Here is an 18,701-nt window from a genome sequence, read left to right on the forward strand (position 1 = left end):
CCTCTTTCTCTGCTTTTTCTACTTTTCTTCCTCTGTAACCCGCGTTTTCCCTTCGTCTATAAAAGGGGAAGCAGGGCGCCTCATTGAGGGGGCGAAAAAATACGAGATCAGAACACAAGAGCACGACACGAGCACACGACTGAGCGGCAATCGAGCTCTCAGCACCCGTTCACTCCTTCCACTAAAGACTTGGGATCATTTTCCTCTCTCGCTTGTTTGTAATCTCTACTGCAAACCACGTGCCGGTAACACGGGCAACAACGAACTGGACATAGGGACATTTCGTCTGAACTAGTATAAACCCTTGTGTCCTCCGAGCACACCATCCGAGCCAGACGCGTAAATACAAATTTACTCGTCGGTGGTCCGAAAACACCGACAATACTATTAACGGATATTGTTGCCTACCACTCTGGACAAATATTGTCATTAAATACTATAACAAATCCAAAAACTCAACATCTTTAGGGCGTCCGCAATGATGCTAGGTACGTAGCTAGCTTACGTGGATGTGAGAGACAAAAGTAAAACTATTTTATACATTCTTATTTTATATGTATTGTTGGACTCATATGTTTATCTCTTAAATTCTTGGACTACGTGAAATAGATTAGTTATTTATTTATCGTTAGTGACTATTCTCTCTTTTACTTTTTTTCTCTGTTCATGTCAGAATAGCCGGTCAAATAGCTAGCTGTTGGGACGCCTCGAAAGATTTACCTGTCAGATCTTACCACTAACAAGATCATAAGTACTAGCTGAACAAGCAACGCATCGCATATTTTCTTTCTCGTGGAGTAGGTAGGTGACAACCAGATGATTTCTAGCTCAGTTTCACAGTTTGTCACCTAGATTTTCCGACCCATCCGTACAGTGCAATTTATTTGAATTTATGAAAACAGGACCATTTACTAAAATAAAAATCTGCAGATAGGGATTGCGCCTTGCTAAGTTGGAGCCTCCAGCTAAACTCCAGTACCTACAAGTTGCAATGAGCAGCAACTCGATCCGCACATCATCACAAGTTTCAAAGGGAAGTTTTGCACCAGCAAAACTAATAAGACTGGAATTTCGCAGCATCCTACATTCCTACTGGAATATGAGAAACCATCCAGTGGCTTCCTATTACAGACTGCACAACTGTTGTTCCTAGGACTTGGAGACATAGGGAAGTGGAGCTGATTACAAGTAGCTGAGCAAGTCCACTCAGCCCAAAGGTAATTGAGGAAATGGAATACACCGGGCAGAAAAAAAAAACAGTCGTCTAATTACAGAGAGACCACAAGAGTAGGCGGTGCATTTTACCCCAGAAACCTAGATAGCCTCTTCCTCTTCTTGCTCTTCTTTGGGGTCAAGTCCTTCTGCAAACTGCCGTTAGAATGAGGAAGAAGTAACGGTCTTGTACCCTTGGCGGCTACTCTTCTCCCTCTCTTTTTTGTCCATTGAATCGGCAATTTCCCTGCAACTTGGGCAATACCACCGGAGGTGGCAAGCTCAGCTACATGTTTGATCTTCTCCTGCATCTGCATGACCCATGCTACCGAGAGGTCGAGCGAGAACGAATCATCCAATGGTTTTTGCCACAGATCAAGCAGGACATGCTGAAAAGACTGGAAAGACAACGAGGGCTGAAAATCTTTGCGTGCTCCGCACATCATGTTGACCTTTAGCACATGCTTGCATAGGTTACCATGCATTGACCATGAGCAGTCGCAGAGAGAGAATTCAGAACCGGGATTCCATACAGTCCGCGTCTGACTGGTATCCTTCTGGCTGACCACTCTGGTTAAAAGAGGCTCTTTGTCATAAAAGGTAACAGCATCATCAGGTATCTGCAATGCCCTTTGCCATGACGTGGATGCGATATAGTCTGCTTTCACCTCTGGAAATGATCCGCTTTCGTCTGCAAATAAGTTGATCCAGCAGCTCGAATGCAGCTCTGTTGTGAGCTTATGCACTAACCAGTCCACTCGTTGAAGAGCATCCAGCTGCACATCATCGTATGCTTTTACCTTCAGCTTCAGATGGTAACCTTCAATGGCACCGCATGATTCCTGACTTGCTAATGGCAGATTTCTGATATAGTCAATCCACATCTCTATCAAGAAGGAATATCATTAGCATGTACAAGAGGGATTTGCATGACAAGCTATATTACTAAATTACTGGTTGAAATTCTTACCCAATTTGGGAACCCAAAATGATTTGAAATATTTTATGAACGTTGTTTGATCAACAAAGTCATGAAACAACTGCCCTAGGGCATCCATGGGATTCTTCTCACTCCAGATACTGTATATGATTTTGCCAAGTTGGATAAAAATTTCCCGCTGCACCTCAACATTGCCGCATTTCTTGATTACATTTTTAAGCCAGGTTCTTCTGATGTGCCACATAGAGAACAAAACTGGGCAGGCGAATACCTCCCTGGAACAAGGGCAACAAACTATTGTAGCAACGACACATTTACCTCAATGGGAATGCACAGCTGTCTACAGCTTAAATGATTAAGGGTTGATAGCCACTACTAAAGTTACAAACCAGTGTCATACCTGATTGGACCCAGCTCTGAAGCCGGATCGCCAATGATAAAACCACCAATTCTCCAGGTGGAATCTATAGAATGTATTCGATCAGTAAGTGCCCTCATCCATTTCAGTGTGTCGTTGTTAGTAACTGAGCGGGTTATGACCCATGCAATAGGAAGAGCATGCTGCCTTGAGTCAAATACAAGGAGCGTGTGCAATGGATACTGCCACGGCGAGTAAAATGTCAAACAAAACATGAAACATGTCCTTACTGATAGAATTAGACATTTCAATCAAAATTTAGAAAACTGATCTGAAATTATATATTTATTTACATAGCTATTCGAAATGGAGGCAAGGAAGATACCTTTAGCTTGCTTACACCAAATGAGGAATGAGAAGCCAAAAGACTCTGATGACCAAAGCGCATCATTTGCTGCAATTGCCATTCTGTCTGAATCCCCAGAATGAAGGCATCTGCCTCAGTTGAATCCTGGTAGAAGAATACAGATTTCTTATTCCTGTCGACCCACATCCTGGTGCTAGCTTGGTCATCCAGATCCAACTCATGTGTCGACCTCTTGATGATCATCCCTAGTTTCTGGACATACTGCGAAGCAAGGTTATCAACCTGGGCATCCGCGCTACAGTAGCGCTGTATGCCTTCTATATGTGTCTGCAGTATGTTCTCTTCTGGGACACCGAGGTAGATCAATGACATGGTCTGCTGCTGGATTTCACTCCCAATGTAGGGCATTTTCCTAGCGCGAGGCCCGATGGCATCCCTGTCGAGGGGGCCGTGGCATATGAAGCCGGACTTGTTGACATGGAGCCTCTCATGGTAGACGATGAGCAACAGGGAAGGACGGGCATAGAGCCTCTTGATGGTGAAATGGCAGGTGCAGCCACGCATGGACTGCGGGCGAGCGGCACGGTTCCTCGTGTTGAGCCTGTACTTTCTGCTAGGCAATATTGTCCCTCCCTCCCCATAATTCTCAGGGCCAAACGAGCACCAATACCTGGAATTAGCTCTAACACAGGTCAAGATTGGTTGGCTCTAGGAAGCGGCGGAGAGAAAGAACCATCCAGGAGGAGTCAAAAAGGAATGTGCTTGAGTAAAAAAGGAACGTGCTGAGCAGAGCAGAGCAGGGAAGACGTACATCCTGTAGAGGAGGTACTCGTCGCTCCGGTACTCCCTGAGGCTGCCCCTCTCACGCTTGCGGCCGCGCTCGATGTGGAATCGCGTGGGGCACTCGGGGTTGTTGCTCTCGCCGCCGATGAAGGCCTCCATCCGGTCGTAGGGGATGAGAGCGACGTCCTCCCGGTGGTGCTCGGGGCTGGCGTACTTGACCCAGGTGAGGTCGGCGGCGGAGAACTCCTCTCCTGGCGGGTCCTGCACCGGGAGGTCGCTTACCGAATGCACCACCTCCTTCTCCGCCACCTCCGTCTCCTGCCCCATCCTCTTTCAGCTTGGCCAACCACGGCTGGCGAGATTGATCCTGCGCGCTGAAGAACCAGGGGCGGACCTGGGTTAGGGTTTGGATGCTCGGTTTCGCAAAGCGGGAAGGGAACGGAAGGTAGGAGAAGGGGTGCGCGTACCTGGTGGGGGCTCGTCGCCGGCGAAGACTTGGGCACCTGGCGACTGGCGTAGGGCGGCGGCGGAGGTAGCCCAGTCTGTCGCCGAGAGAGGGGGAGAGGAAGTGAACGGGAGAAGAAAAATAGTGGTACAAAAAGCATACACAGACGCGTTTGACTGACCACACACGAACAAAGCAACAACATGAAACGAGATGCAGAAGTGACCACATACGATCTATTTGTCCACGATCCATTGCCCGATGGCCACTTCTCCACACATCAAGCGCCACTCTTGGCTCTACCTGATGATTCTGTGCAAGTTCAGAGCACAAACCTAAAAAAGAGTCTTGGGGATCAGCAACTGCGCGGCGCCTAGGGTTACACACAATAATATACTATGAAAATTTATGGATCTCACTAGTGTGCAAAAATCTTTAATTTCTGACGAGAAAAAAAGGAACCATGACGGTAAACAACATGAATCCATGTTAGAGGAAACAATACTCGTTACCAGATAACAAGCTTCACCTTCACCCACGGGGAAGCAAGGGGCTAAGGTCAAGCACCATGGATGGAAATTAAAATCTCTTACTGCTCTCCAAAAGCACGAACACGACCAGTTTCAAGGAAAAAGCTGCTACTTGCTGTCGATCTCGTACCGCTGCGTTTTTGGAGGTCGCCGTGTTGGAGATCACCTGCTGCTGGCGCTTTGCGTGCTATCCGGCCACTCAGCGAAAAACATCCAGGTACTGCATGTCTATCTGTCAACTCGAATTTTTTATCTGCGTCATCGTGTAGCCCGCCAACGCGACGTACGCGTCGTCGCTCCTGGTCGGCTTACGAGCCATGGTTTGGCTTATATAAGTCAAAGTATTATTGGCTGGTTTGATATAAGATAAAAATATTATTCGTTAGCTGATAAGCCATGACTTATAAGTTAAATACGACCGAGCGAACACGCTGCACGGCGAGTGGTTTTTCGCGTTCGCCGACAAGCACAGGGGCTCCTACACGTGCACGTTCCCGGAGCTCAGCGCCTACTACAACTCCACGACGTACCAGGACGAGCTCCTGTGGGCGGCTAGCTGGCTGTACCACGCCGCCGGCAACCAGAGCTACCTGAGCTACGGCACCGGTAAGAACGCCGACGAGTTCGCCGACCTGGGCAACCCCAGGTACTTCAGCTGACGCCAAACGCGCCGGCACCGAGATTGGAATCTTAGCAATCTTCAGCTGGTACTTCAGATGTCCATTCTGATTTGAAATCTTTTGAACGAAGGGGGAAAAAAATCTTCGCCAAGTCTTTTCAACGCCGGTTCGTTGCAATGGAACACACGATCTAAGGCCCTTCCATCACCGGGATCCAGAGCAGCGATCAAGTCCACGCGCTGTCCTCTGGGCGCGTGGAACATATATGTGTGTGTGTCTCTCTCTCTCTCTATATATATATATATATATACACCACGTAATATTTCTCACAATTCATATATGTTTCTGAAATAATATGTAGGTTGCGACGTATCAATAAACAAGAAAAATGAGGATTCTGCTAACAATGGTGAATGGATGAATAGGAACTCACACCTACGTTACAATGCTGGTAATGGGAACATCTCAGCCCTTGTTTAGTTGTACCCCAATTTCCAAAAAGTTGCTACAGTATCTGTCACATCGAATGTTTGCGGCCCGTGCATGGAGCATTAAATGTAGACGAAAAGAAAAACTAATTGCACAGTTTGGTGGGAAATTACGAGACGAACGTTTTAAGCCTAATTAGTCCATGTTTGAACACTATTTGTCAAATAAAAACGAACGTGCTACAGTAACCCCAAAATCCAAATTCATGGAACTAAACAAGGGCTCAAATCAATTACCAGGTACTATTTAAACAGTGTATATATTACAATGCATATTCACTAATAAAATAATTGTTCTGTTTAATGTTCTATTTTCACAGCTGATAGGCCACATACACAAAGAGAGAATAAATGTGCTTACAGTCGAGAGTGGTATAGAAATATGCCATTTGAGCTGAAGAAAGCAAGACAAGAACGCGAAAGGTTGTATAATGCGACGGCCGGACGAAAAGAGACAAAAAGAGCCTCTAAAAGAAGACGAAATGAGTTGCGTGCCAACACTCTACACCCGGATTCCATTGCCATGGAAAATCCTATGTATATTTATGAGACTGCATCTCCATAATCATGGCAACGCCTTCTGTTAATCTCTACACTTAAAAATCATCATCTACTTGGTGATACCAACTCTCGATCTTTGCTCATGCGTCCATGACCGATACGAATAATCCACTACTCAGAACTCAAGCGTTCACATCCTATCTGGTTTAGATACGAAGACCGGATCCACGTGTCCGTGTCCGATACGAAGTCGTTGAAACTCACGTGTCTGCATCCGACTGCTGAGGTTCAGTCAAAAAAATCATAACCCCGTGCAACGCACGGGCATATATCTAGTAGGTATTAACAAGGCCAAACACCCATAGCCTCAAAGTGAACGACCAGCATTAGGTTATCAGGGTAGTTAGCACATTCCGCGGTAGTTTTAAACCTTGCGCATGAGTAGAAAAAGCCTCTGATCCAGCTCAAAGCTAGCAGCAGTAGAAGGGTCACCCCTGAGCAGCATCAGGAGACCACCGAATGATGCATAAATCTCCCTGAAAGTAAAATGAAAAGTACCGCGTGAGAAAACACAGCTACTTTTGGAAAGAACTACTGCCTATGCAAAATAAGATTCGACTCTACGATAATAGGAAGGTTTAAACTTTAAACAAATCAATTGAAACCGTTTAAGATTTTTTTTAAGTAATCAACTGTCATGTGTGGACGGACGTACGCAAGGCGCAGGCGCGCCCGCGACGTACGCCGCGCGGCTGAGCGCGCAGAGCGCGCGGTCCACCAGCCCGAAGGGGCAACTTCCAGTGGCTAGAAATCAGGGATTGGATTAGAGGCTGTTTTGGTTAGTCCTATAATTAGGGGAATTCCTTCCATAGTTAGTTGAGCCATTGGCTATTTATTCCTGTAAGCAGGGAAGAATGAATCAAGCAAGATTAATATCCTATTCTCTTCTTCCTCCACGTCTCCTAAGCCCAGCCGGTTGAGAGGGGTATAACCTCCGCCCTGGAAGACTCAGCCGGAGACTACGAGCTTCGTAGTCGAGGGCCAGCTACCTTAAACTACAGTGCCCTTGACTAAACCATTTTATTCTTGCTTATCAACATAAGATATTGAAGTGACCTTGAAGTAATTTTCTATATCTATACGCAAATAATGCTATTATCAGATGAAAAGAATGCGAAGATAAATCATGATTAATGGGATATTCAAATCAAGCTCTTTTGATGTTCAAAAGTACTTCTCAGAATTGCCTTAGCAGAATCAAATTCTGTCACAAGCATGATTCATCATATGGGCGTCATCAGGATATATGGGTACATTTCCTTTAGAACCATGAATAACATTAATTTTATACTTGATGTGTTCACTTTGACAAGGTCAAACAATGTAGAAATACTTTGATTCTTAATTCGTGAGCTGTCATATGTACTGGAAGTCTGCAAGAGCTCAACAATAGGATAAAAATCTTAATACACAATATGTAGTAGCACCGCCACAAGTGAATCGAATACTCCCATAGTTTCATGCTAACGGAATAAGTTATAGACTCTAGTGCATAAAAAAGTGTAAATTGCTACACTGTGTGATAGCTTTCAGTTCAGGGAAAAGTGGAAAACCATACACTTTAGCATTTTGGCTGGAGGTGTCCTCTGAGATTTTGTAAAGCTTCCCTTGCATGACATATTCATAATTATCCGCCAGAGTTTTTCTACCAGTCTGAAAATTTGATACTTTATGTTAATATGTTAAATAGGTCTTATATACATGCTTCATCACATTTGGTGATATCATATTGAAGATATCATATGAACCCAAGACACTGTTACCTGGGTGCTGTATTGCATCAATGAATATCATTAAAATTCAAGTTGCATGATGCAAATTCAACAAAAATGGATAAGTTAATCACCTGTGTGTAGTAGCCAGTATCTGGAGTGCCATCCAAATTCTGAGTAGGCGCTAAAACCATGTTAAATTTCTCACCAGCACGCACAGGATACACATCCGTAGCAACATCCAGCTGCATAAACGTATCTAACTGCTCACTGTGAGCTTCAACACGAGAAACTGTACATGCGCAAGGGATTAACAGAACATGAGGTCATACTAGAACAAGGCTGGCAACTGAGCATAGTTAGTTAAAAATAGAATAGCGATAGTACCTATATAAAGTTACAAAGAAGCAGCGTATTAGAAAGTAGTATGTGGATAGATGAGTAACAGAGTATACAGTGGAATAATTCAAGATAAGAACCTTCAGATAATTGTTAATAATTGCATGCAAACTGTTTCAATATACAGGGTGCAACTTTAGATTTTAATTGTATGCCCTACAAGAACAAGTACTAGAGATAGCAGACAGCTCGAGATTTTCAGTATATAAAATTAATATGAAGGCGTGTTGTTTCAGCCAAGTGAAGAAAAGGAAACTATAATCATTATCCCACAAAAAAAGAATGTATTTACCAATTATAATTAGATTAGACGAAGACTCTTAAAATCTAACAGCATGAGCATGGATTTCCAGCTCCAATTACACAACAAGCACATGGCACAGCGAAATATCATGAGAACAGCTTATAGGTATCAATGGAAATGACCCACTCTGATTTTCAACGCAATTCCATTGCTAATCGCTTATCTGCTTTAGATGGTACCACAAATAATTCTATCAAATAGTGAAATCGTACTAAACCATGAGAACAGCTAGCAGTGCCATGAACATCAAAATGGTGAAATCGTACTAAACCATGAACGACACTGATATGATCAAGGCAAACTGAACCAAGAAAACATCAGTTGTAGTTGTCATTACACTATTATTATTACTACAGTCCTCGCAGTCAGAAATTACCTTTGTCATTCGTGTCGTAAATCGTAAAAAGAAGTGAAAAACAATTAAAGAAAGAAATTACCTTTGTCAAACTTTTTGCCATCAGGATCTAGCCTGGTAACGATCAAGGTGTCCTCGAAAAGATGCTCAGACATCAGCTATCTCTAGAGTAAACCAGCTACCAAAATCACGCAAGTAATAAGACGGAAAATCACGCATCATCGAAACTTCAACCGAAACAGTGCCCACACCAGCGCTCGCTCAACTGAAAGCAACGAAGGCCGGAGGGTACGGCCTGGGGGGTGGGGGGGGGGGTGTTCACGAGTGGGGACGTGGAGAGAGCATACCGTGGAAGCGCGGTGGCGAGGCGACACTTCCAGGCCCTAGGGAGTAGGGAGATAGGGGCAGGCACCGGCGGCGAACACACGGATTGCAGGAATCTCTGTTCTCTCCTCCATGGCTCTCACCAAAAGCAGATAGAATGAGAGGCCCAGACCAGTAAATTTCGGCCCGTCGAAGCGGCCCATCGCCGACGCCCCCCCCCGTCACCTCCTTCGCGCTCCCGGCGGAGCCACAGCCACCCCGCCCGCTTGTCGCCTTCTCCCTCGGACCCGGCGACCCTCCTCACTCCTCGATCCCACCACGCGCGCCCCCGCCCTTTCCAGCCGTCCTTCCCATCCAACTAAACCAAACCCTAGCCACCGCCGCGTCTCCCTCCAGCCGGTCGACATGGGAGGCGCATGGATGGTATGAGGGCGGTTCCCTCTCCTTCCGGTTCCGATCTCCCAACTTTCTTCCGTTGGTGCCTCGGCGGCATGGCCGTCTTTGCCTCCGCTCGGGACGCGGATGCCGGTGCGAGAGTATTAGAAATCAGGAAGGAGTTGGAGGCGGACTGCGGCCATCTCTCCGGCTCGCAGGCGGACCTCCTCGCCCGCGCCCACTTCCTCGGCGGCGGCGGCGGCGTGGAGGAGTTGGAGGCGGACTGCGGCCATATCTCCGCCTCGCAGGCGGACCTCCTCGCCCGCGCCCACTTCCTCGGCGGCTGCGGCGAGGAGGAGGAGGAGGAGGCCGAGGTGTTCAGCACGCCGCCTCTCACACAGCAGGACCCGCAGAGGCAGGGCCAAAGCCAGCGAGGTCAGGCGGGGGAGGGGGAGGACGGCATCACCATGTGCTCCATGCCCTTCACCCAGACCCAGCCTTCCTCCCCTTCTTCCGCTTCCTCGGATAGCCGGCCGCGGAAGCCTAGGATCTGCACGAGGAAGGTGAGAGCCGGCGCCAAGATCTGGACTGCGACTGCGACTCCGACTCCGACTCCGAGCCCCAGACCCGAACTCGACCCTCTCGTCAGGAGCGTGCTCATGGTTCCCACCGCTCCTCTTCCAACCACCGGTCATAAGGATATCCTCGAGCTTGCTCGCAGCCGCGGCATCTTCTGAGTTGCCTATGTCACGGTTAGTAAGTAGCCCCTTCTGTTCTGCCAATCCAATCATAAATGTAGACGAAAAGAAAAACTAATTGCACAGTTTGGTGGGAAATTACGAGACGAACGTTTTAAGCCTAATTAGTCCATGTTTGAACACTATTTGTCAAATAAAAACGAACGTGCTACAGTAACCCCAAAATCCAAATTCATGGAACTAAACAAGGGCTCAAATCAATTACCAGGTACTATTTAAACAGTGTATATATTACAATGCATATTCACTAATAAAATAATTGTTCTGTTTAATGTTCTATTTTCACAGCTGATAGGCCACATACACAAAGAGAGAATAAATGTGCTTACAGTCGAGAGTGGTATAGAAATATGCCATTTGAGCTGAAGAAAGCAAGACAAGAACGCGAAAGGTTGTATAATGCGACGGCCGGACGAAAAGAGACAAAAAGAGCCTCTAAAAGAAGACGAAATGAGTTGCGTGCCAACACTCTACACCCGGATTCCATTGCCATGGAAAATCCTATGTATATTTATGAGACTGCATCTCCATAATCATGGCAACGCCTTCTGTTAATCTCTACACTTAAAAATCATCATCTACTTGGTGATACCAACTCTCGATCTTTGCTCATGCGTCCATGACCGATACGAATAATCCACTACTCAGAACTCAAGCGTTCACATCCTATCTGGTTTAGATACGAAGACCGGATCCACGTGTCCGTGTCCGATACGAAGTCGTTGAAACTCACGTGTCTGCATCCGACTGCTGAGGTTCAGTCAAAAAAATCATAACCCCGTGCAACGCACGGGCATATATCTAGTAGGTATTAACAAGGCCAAACACCCATAGCCTCAAAGTGAACGACCAGCATTAGGTTATCAGGGTAGTTAGCACATTCCGCGGTAGTTTTAAACCTTGCGCATGAGTAGAAAAAGCCTCTGATCCAGCTCAAAGCTAGCAGCAGTAGAAGGGTCACCCCTGAGCAGCATCAGGAGACCACCGAATGATGCATAAATCTCCCTGAAAGTAAAATGAAAAGTACCGCGTGAGAAAACACAGCTACTTTTGGAAAGAACTACTGCCTATGCAAAATAAGATTCGACTCTACGATAATAGGAAGGTTTAAACTTTAAACAAATCAATTGAAACCGTTTAAGATTTTTTTTTAAGTAATCAACTGTCATGTGTGGACGGACGTACGCAAGGCGCAGGCGCGCCCGCGACGTACGCCGCGCGGCTGAGCGCGCAGAGCGCGCGGTCCACCAGCCCGAAGGGGCAACTTCCAGTGGCTAGAAATCAGGGATTGGATTAGAGGCTGTTTTGGTTAGTCCTATAATTAGGGGAATTCCTTCCATAGTTAGTTGAGCCATTGGCTATTTATTCCTGTAAGCAGGGAAGAATGAATCAAGCAAGATTAATATCCTATTCTCTTCTTCCTCCACGTCTCCTAAGCCCAGCCGGTTGAGAGGGGTATAACCTCCGCCCTGGAAGACTCAGCCGGAGACTACGAGCTTCGTAGTCGAGGGCCAGCTACCTTAAACTACAGTGCCCTTGACTAAACCATTTTATTCTTGCTTATCAACATAAGATATTGAAGTGACCTTGAAGTAATTTTCTATATCTATACGCAAATAATGCTATTATCAGATGAAAAGAATGCGAAGATAAATCATGATTAATGGGATATTCAAATCAAGCTCTTTTGATGTTCAAAAGTACTTCTCAGAATTGCCTTAGCAGAATCAAATTCTGTCACAAGCATGATTCATCATATGGGCGTCATCAGGATATATGGGTACATTTCCTTTAGAACCATGAATAACATTAATTTTATACTTGATGTGTTCACTTTGACAAGGTCAAACAATGTAGAAATACTTTGATTCTTAATTCGTGAGCTGTCATATGTACTGGAAGTCTGCAAGAGCTCAACAATAGGATAAAAATCTTAATACACAATATGTAGTAGCACCGCCACAAGTGAATCGAATACTCCCATAGTTTCATGCTAACGGAATAAGTTATAGACTCTAGTGCATAAAAAAGTGTAAATTGCTACACTGTGTGATAGCTTTCAGTTCAGGGAAAAGTGGAAAACCATACACTTTAGCATTTTGGCTGGAGGTGTCCTCTGAGATTTTGTAAAGCTTCCCTTGCATGACATATTCATAATTATCCGCCAGAGTTTTTCTACCAGTCTGAAAATTTGATACTTTATGTTAATATGTTAAATAGGTCTTATATACATGCTTCATCACATTTGGTGATATCATATTGAAGATATCATATGAACCCAAGACACTGTTACCTGGGTGCTGTATTGCATCAATGAATATCATTAAAATTCAAGTTGCATGATGCAAATTCAACAAAAATGGATAAGTTAATCACCTGTGTGTAGTAGCCAGTATCTGGAGTGCCATCCAAATTCTGAGTAGGCGCTAAAACCATGTTAAATTTCTCACCAGCACGCACAGGATACACATCCGTAGCAACATCCAGCTGCATAAACGTATCTAACTGCTCACTGTGAGCTTCAACACGAGAAACTGTACATGCGCAAGGGATTAACAGAACATGAGGTCATACTAGAACAAGGCTGGCAACTGAGCATAGTTAGTTAAAAATAGAATAGCGATAGTACCTATATAAAGTTACAAAGAAGCAGCGTATTAGAAAGTAGTATGTGGATAGATGAGTAACAGAGTATACAGTGGAATAATTCAAGATAAGAACCTTCAGATAATTGTTAATAATTGCATGCAAACTGTTTCAATATACAGGGTGCAACTTTAGATTTTAATTGTATGCCCTACAAGAACAAGTACTAGAGATAGCAGACAGCTCGAGATTTTCAGTATATAAAATTAATATGAAGGCGTGTTGTTTCAGCCAAGTGAAGAAAAGGAAACTATAATCATTATCCCACAAAAAAAGAATGTATTTACCAATTATAATTAGATTAGACGAAGACTCTTAAAATCTAACAGCATGAGCATGGATTTCCAGCTCCAATTACACAACAAGCACATGGCACAGCGAAATATCATGAGAACAGCTTATAGGTATCAATGGAAATGACCCACTCTGATTTTCAACGCAATTCCATTGCTAATCGCTTATCTGCTTTAGATGGTACCACAAATAATTCTATCAAATAGTGAAATCGTACTAAACCATGAGAACAGCTAGCAGTGCCATGAACATCAAAATGGTGAAATCGTACTAAACCATGAACGACACTGATATGATCAAGGCAAACTGAACCAAGAAAACATCAGTTGTAGTTGTCATTACACTATTATTATTACTACAGTCCTCGCAGTCAGAAATTACCTTTGTCATTCGTGTCGTAAATCGTAAAAAGAAGTGAAAAACAATTAAAGAAAGAAATTACCTTTGTCAAACTTTTTGCCATCAGGATCTAGCCTGGTAACGATCAAGGTGTCCTCGAAAAGATGCTCAGACATCAGCTATCTCTAGAGTAAACCAGCTACCAAAATCACGCAAGTAATAAGACGGAAAATCACGCATCATCGAAACTTCAACCGAAACAGTGCCCACACCAGCGCTCGCTCAACTGAAAGCAACGAAGGCCGGAGGGTACGGCCTGGGGGGTGGGGGGGGGGGGTGTTCACGAGTGGGGACGTGGAGAGAGCATACCGTGGAAGCGCGGTGGCGAGGCGACACTTCCAGGCCCTAGGGAGTAGGGAGATAGGGGCAGGCACCGGCGGCGAACACACGGATTGCAGGAATCTCTGTTCTCTCCTCCATGGCTCTCACCAAAAGCAGATAGAATGAGAGGCCCAGACCAGTAAATTTCGGCCCGTCGAAGCGGCCCATCGCCGACGCCCCCCCCCGTCACCTCCTTCGCGCTCCCGGCGGAGCCACAGCCACCCCGCCCGCTTGTCGCCTTCTCCCTCGGACCCGGCGACCCTCCTCACTCCTCGATCCCACCACGCGCGCCCCCGCCCTTTCCAGCCGTCCTTCCCATCCAACTAAACCAAACCCTAGCCACCGCCGCGTCTCCCTCCAGCCGGTCGACATGGGAGGCGCATGGATGGTATGAGGGCGGTTCCCTCTCCTTCCGGTTCCGATCTCCCAACTTTCTTCCGTTGGTGCCTCGGCGGCATGGCCGTCTTTGCCTCCGCTCGGGACGCGGATGCCGGTGCGAGAGTATTAGAAATCAGGAAGGAGTTGGAGGCGGACTGCGGCCATCTCTCCGGCTCGCAGGCGGACCTCCTCGCCCGCGCCCACTTCCTCGGCGGCGGCGGCGGCGTGGAGGAGTTGGAGGCGGACTGCGGCCATATCTCCGCCTCGCAGGCGGACCTCCTCGCCCGCGCCCACTTCCTCGGCGGCTGCGGCGAGGAGGAGGAGGAGGAGGCCGAGGTGTTCAGCACGCCGCCTCTCACACAGCAGGACCCGCAGAGGCAGGGCCAAAGCCAGCGAGGTCAGGCGGGGGAGGGGGAGGACGGCATCACCATGTGCTCCATGCCCTTCACCCAGACCCAGCCTTCCTCCCCTTCTTCCGCTTCCTCGGATAGCCGGCCGCGGAAGCCTAGGATCTGCACGAGGAAGGTGAGAGCCGGCGCCAAGATCTGGACTGCGACTGCGACTCCGACTCCGACTCCGAGCCCCAGACCCGAACTCGACCCTCTCGTCAGGAGCGTGCTCATGGTTCCCACCGCTCCTCTTCCAACCACCGGTCATAAGGATATCCTCGAGCTTGCTCGCAGCCGCGGCATCTTCTGAGTTGCCTATGTCACGGTTAGTAAGTAGCCCCTTCTGTTCTGCCAATCAATCAATCCATCCATTTTGAGCCCTTGTTCATTCAGGCCCTGAAGATTTATGGCGTCACGTATAGGTGTTAAAATATTAATAAAAAATAAATTATAGAATGCATCAGCAATCCACCCGACCAATTTATTAAGCCTAATTAATCCGTCATTAGCACATGTGGTACTATAGCACCACATTGTCGAAGCATGGATTAATTAGGCTTAAAAAGATTCGTCTCGCAAATTAGTCACAAACTGTGTAAATAGTTATTTTTTAGTCTATATTTAATATTCTATGTGTCTAAACATTCGATGGAATAGAGAGTAAACTTTAGGGGGAGGAACTAACCCAGGCCTGAGCATGTGATTGGTTTTTATGCATTGTCCAGCAACTACATATGACTATCTTTTTCGGTGAATCGTCCTGTTTGCTTGGGCTTGTCTAGCTTATAAGCCGTACTTTTTCAGCCAACGAACAGTATTTTTCTCTCACACCAAATCAGTCAACGGTACTTTCAGCCATAACTTATCAGCCAAACAAGCTCAAACGAATAGGGCGAATGTTGCAAGTCATTGTATTTTGAGCATGTGGAAGTTACTATGCCTTGTTTGATTGGCACAAGAAAACTAGCTAGCCATGACTGTTTCATCATTCACTCTTTCCACTGAAGCAATGTGATATTAGCGGTAGAGTAACCTGTAATATTAGTGTTTTGCGTTTTGGAATTCAGATGATACATACATTTGTTTCTGGTTTGCCCACTTGCCCCCAAACCCACAAGTCTGGAACTAGGCGTGGCCTTGCTGCGCCCCAGCCTTCGTAGCAGGGCCAGTGCGCCTGTAATTGTGTATGGGCCGGAAAGATATTGCAAGTCCAATCGGTGGAGGAGATAATATCTTCGCTGCGCCGTGCAAATCTGTTGCCTTCCATTTTTTCCCCCTGTACTGTTCTACTCCAGCGCTGTTAGGTGTTGTGGTTCTGGCCCTTGCGCCCTTGCACCACCGATCTCTCTGATGCGCACCTTGTCTCAGAATGATGCTAGGGTAACGGCCAGTCCTATGTTGAACCTGAATGTAAGAAGTAAGCCAGCAGCAGTAGGTGTCCGCTCCACATTTTTTTCTCTCAGATTCCCCTCTGTTTTTATATGAAATCAGAAAAGAGCAACTAATAGTCCTGTTTATTTTATATCAATTTTGGGCATGGATCTTTTTTATATCAATTTTGGGCATGTATAAAGTACAGTCTACTGCATGCAAAACATATATACACGGTTGTTTTGGCAGCGGTTTGCTAGTCTCTCTGGAAAGCATCTGTTTGCTTTGAAAAAAAAAACGAGTGATGTCTCCTGCTGAGAGTGTATGCATGATGTGTTCTTTTCTCTCATATTTGGCAGGGCTCCAAAACAAGGACCTCATACCACAAGTGGAGCAAGTGTGGAAATCTTGAAGACCAATGCTCCCCATTCCCATTAACAAGCGCAAGCAAGCAAGGAGCAGCCAATATGTAGGACAAAGGCCCTTTGTTCAAGCTGGGTTCCAAAGGGTCTGAGAATAGCCTGAGTGCTGTAATCTGCTTTGCTTTTGTAGTATCTGCCCCTGTTAATGCTGGTGCTATGTAAGCTGAATGGTCTGTTGGTTATTTTGGTCGGCTTGCTCATGACCCCTGGGTGATCGGAGTAATTGCTGTAAACTCTAATTCCGTTGCTTTCAAGTAATGAAATCTGGGTTTCCCCGTGGTGGAAAAAAACACTGTATTCTTTTTTGAAGATTTAACTTAGATGAGTAGTCTCTTTCCGCTCGATTAAATTGTCCAATACACTGTTGATCCCTGCTTAATTTTCCCTGTCCTTATGATCAAGAAAAGTTCTCTGATGATCGAATTTGTGTCTGGCCCTTCCAGATCTCTGATAAGTAGCAGGCAGACAGACGAGTGGAGTAGTGCATTACTGCATTGAACTGGGCCAGTGTTTTTTCGGCTAAAACATGTTGATTAGTTGATACAAGATATTGCCGCTGGTGCAAACAAGCTAATGAGACATACTCCAAAATAGTACTTGACAAGTCTTGGCGATCTTGATAATATGTCCTGCATAAGCATCATGTCCAGACTCCAGAGCATGTTTTTGCCTTATATAAACATCATGTCCTACAGGATGATGATTTGGTGAGATAGTCAAAATTCTTCGTACAATTTACACCAAAATATTCTTAACTACAATTCCAGCATTAATAGATTCTTAGGTTACAAATATAAGAATGCCTTTGCTACCACTGCATTCTAAAATCATACTCTTCTATAGTATAATGTCTACAGATGTTAAAGATGATAGCATTGTGATGCTCTTGCGTGAACCTTAAAAAGACCAACTTGGTCATACAAAGAACCAAGAACTATTATAGACATTTATATTAGCAAGCTGTGATCATGGAACATCAGCGTCATACTAGGATCAGAGGCATCAAATGTTATCTGAATTGTGAAATTTAAGTGAACTATACTAAAGATAGCAAGAATTTGAGATTTAGCTTAAACGCCAAGGCATCACTGAATTTGTTCACCCTGTAACTTATCAGGGGCATGAGCAGGTGTTAGTAATATCAGTTCATTGGTAAGGAAGTTAAAGATGATACTGATAACCAGGATTGGTTGCCATCATCCAAATGAATTTGCAGGTGGACACTAGATTCTTATTACGTTCTTTCAAATAGCTGCCTTTTAAGCTTATAGGCACATTATGTAATTACCTGCCACCATTAAATGAGTAGGACTCCACATAGTAGCATGGGTGGGTTCGTTTAACTGAAATTACAGAGCAGACATCCGATGTTTACATATACGGTTATCATAATTATTGTTCACTCAGTGACTCAACGATCACGGTCAAATCACAGAGAACCAGCGGTAAACTAATACTGCGCCATTTTCATTTCATAAATCTTATATTTATAGGATGCATGTACATGTTTGACCACACAAGAGCAAAGCAACAACATCAAAAGACAAGTAAAAGGTTAATTATAAGGTAAACTAATACGTTCGGCTTGCTGAAACTTGGCTGAAACTGACGAGAGAAAAACACTGTTCCGGCTGAAAAAAGAAGCCGAACAAGCCTGCTTCTGGGGAAGCCGAACGATAATTATATATTGCCATCCATGCATGTACAGGCGGGTAGCAGCCTGGGGTAAAGGTTAATTATATCAGCAAACAAACTCAGGAAACCTGTGTTCTTTATTGACTAGTATCTTTTTAGGAAATTATTAAATAGGTTTCTAGCTAGGACATGCATGCCGCCTCACAAACTTTAGTTATAGTCCCCGTTGATTTCCTGCATTTTCTTACTTCCAGCTTCACTAACCGAATCAGCTTGAGAGCATAATTCAGAACTCTACGTCAGATGTATCCGTCC

General features: G+C 45.3%; 5 protein-coding genes across 9 annotated transcripts; 2 read left to right on the forward strand and 3 right to left on the reverse strand.

The window, feature by feature from the left end:
• Positions 1-1,098: 1,098 nt before the first annotated feature.
• Positions 1,099-4,921, reverse strand: LOC136537586 (uncharacterized). 4 transcript variants are annotated; one of them, XM_066529519.1, is made up of 8 exons: positions 4,766-4,921; positions 4,339-4,440; positions 4,128-4,202; positions 3,689-4,034; positions 2,896-3,547; positions 2,553-2,752; positions 2,183-2,427; positions 1,099-2,098 (listed from the first exon to the last, which is right to left on the reverse strand). In XM_066529519.1, the coding sequence occupies exons 4-8, from the start codon at positions 3,985-3,987 to the stop codon at positions 1,302-1,304; spliced, it is 2,193 nt and encodes a 730-aa protein (XP_066385616.1). In that variant the 5' UTR covers positions 3,988-4,034; positions 4,128-4,202; positions 4,339-4,440; positions 4,766-4,921; the 3' UTR covers positions 1,099-1,301. The 4 variants fall into 4 exon arrangements, with proteins under 4 accessions (XP_066385616.1, XP_066385617.1, XP_066385615.1 ...); XM_066529520.1 differs by having other exon boundaries at positions 4,618-4,921; XM_066529518.1 differs by having other exon boundaries at positions 4,339-4,921.
• Positions 4,922-5,972: 1,051 nt separating this feature from the next.
• Positions 5,973-9,510, reverse strand: LOC136537588 (DNA-directed RNA polymerases II, IV and V subunit 8B-like). The gene is made up of 5 exons (XM_066529523.1): positions 9,422-9,510; positions 9,157-9,252; positions 8,151-8,308; positions 7,863-7,957; positions 5,973-6,780 (listed from the first exon to the last, which is right to left on the reverse strand). The coding sequence occupies exons 2-5, from the start codon at positions 9,227-9,229 to the stop codon at positions 6,669-6,671; spliced, it is 438 nt and encodes a 145-aa protein (XP_066385620.1). The 5' UTR covers positions 9,230-9,252; positions 9,422-9,510; the 3' UTR covers positions 5,973-6,668.
• A 302-nt stretch (positions 9,511-9,812) lies between these two features.
• On the forward strand, positions 9,813-10,531 carry LOC136537587 (uncharacterized). Its single transcript, XM_066529522.1, has one exon. It carries the CDS (start codon positions 9,815-9,817, stop codon positions 10,508-10,510), a length of 696 nt encoding a protein of 231 aa, XP_066385619.1. The 5' UTR covers positions 9,813-9,814; the 3' UTR covers positions 10,511-10,531.
• A 197-nt stretch (positions 10,532-10,728) lies between these two features.
• Positions 10,729-14,268, reverse strand: LOC136514287 (DNA-directed RNA polymerases II, IV and V subunit 8B-like). The gene is made up of 5 exons (XM_066508276.1): positions 14,180-14,268; positions 13,914-14,009; positions 12,908-13,065; positions 12,620-12,714; positions 10,729-11,536 (listed from the first exon to the last, which is right to left on the reverse strand). Exons 2-5 carry the CDS (start codon positions 13,984-13,986, stop codon positions 11,425-11,427), a joined length of 438 nt encoding a protein of 145 aa, XP_066364373.1. The 5' UTR covers positions 13,987-14,009; positions 14,180-14,268; the 3' UTR covers positions 10,729-11,424.
• A 302-nt stretch (positions 14,269-14,570) lies between these two features.
• Positions 14,571-17,041, forward strand: LOC136514272 (uncharacterized). Of its 2 annotated transcripts, none has more exons than XM_066508269.1 (2): positions 14,571-15,287; positions 16,689-17,041. In XM_066508269.1, the coding sequence occupies exon 1, from the start codon at positions 14,573-14,575 to the stop codon at positions 15,266-15,268; it is 696 nt and encodes a 231-aa protein (XP_066364366.1). In that variant the 5' UTR covers positions 14,571-14,572; the 3' UTR covers positions 15,269-15,287; positions 16,689-17,041. The 2 variants fall into 2 exon arrangements, with proteins under 2 accessions (XP_066364366.1, XP_066364360.1); XM_066508263.1 differs by having other exon boundaries at positions 14,571-15,283.
• The last annotated feature ends 1,660 nt before the right edge of the window (positions 17,042-18,701 follow it).

This window comes from Miscanthus floridulus, chromosome 2 (genome assembly GCF_019320115.1).
Source record: "Miscanthus floridulus cultivar M001 chromosome 2, ASM1932011v1, whole genome shotgun sequence".
NCBI lineage: Eukaryota > Viridiplantae > Streptophyta > Magnoliopsida > Poales > Poaceae > Miscanthus > Miscanthus floridulus.

Coding starts and splice junctions, on each gene's coding strand:
- LOC136537588 (XM_066529523.1), bottom strand. CDS start 9,229: ATGTCTGAGCATCTTTTCGAGGACACCTTGATCGTTACCAGGCTAGAT. Junction 7,958..8,150: donor ATACTGGCTACTACACACAG/GTGATTAACTTA, acceptor TCAAATTTTCAG/ACTGGTAGAAAAACTCTGGC. Junction 6,781..7,862: donor TCCAGCCAAAATGCTAAAGT/GTATGGTTTTCC, acceptor TTTTACTTTCAG/GGAGATTTATGCATCATTCG.
- LOC136537586 (XM_066529519.1), bottom strand. CDS start 3,987: ATGGGGCAGGAGACGGAGGTGGCGGAGAAGGAGGTGGTGCATTCGGTA. Junction 2,753..2,895: donor TTGGTGTAAGCAAGCTAAAG/GTATCTTCCTTG, acceptor TCGCCGTGGCAG/TATCCATTGCACACGCTCCT. Junction 2,428..2,552: donor TCAGAGCTGGGTCCAATCAG/GTATGACACTGG, acceptor CCCTTGTTCCAG/GGAGGTATTCGCCTGCCCAG.
- LOC136537587 (XM_066529522.1), top strand. CDS start 9,815: ATGGATGGTATGAGGGCGGTTCCCTCTCCTTCCGGTTCCGATCTCCCA.
- LOC136514287 (XM_066508276.1), bottom strand. CDS start 13,986: ATGTCTGAGCATCTTTTCGAGGACACCTTGATCGTTACCAGGCTAGAT. Junction 12,715..12,907: donor ATACTGGCTACTACACACAG/GTGATTAACTTA, acceptor TCAAATTTTCAG/ACTGGTAGAAAAACTCTGGC. Junction 11,537..12,619: donor TCCAGCCAAAATGCTAAAGT/GTATGGTTTTCC, acceptor TTTTACTTTCAG/GGAGATTTATGCATCATTCG.
- LOC136514272 (XM_066508269.1), top strand. CDS start 14,573: ATGGATGGTATGAGGGCGGTTCCCTCTCCTTCCGGTTCCGATCTCCCA.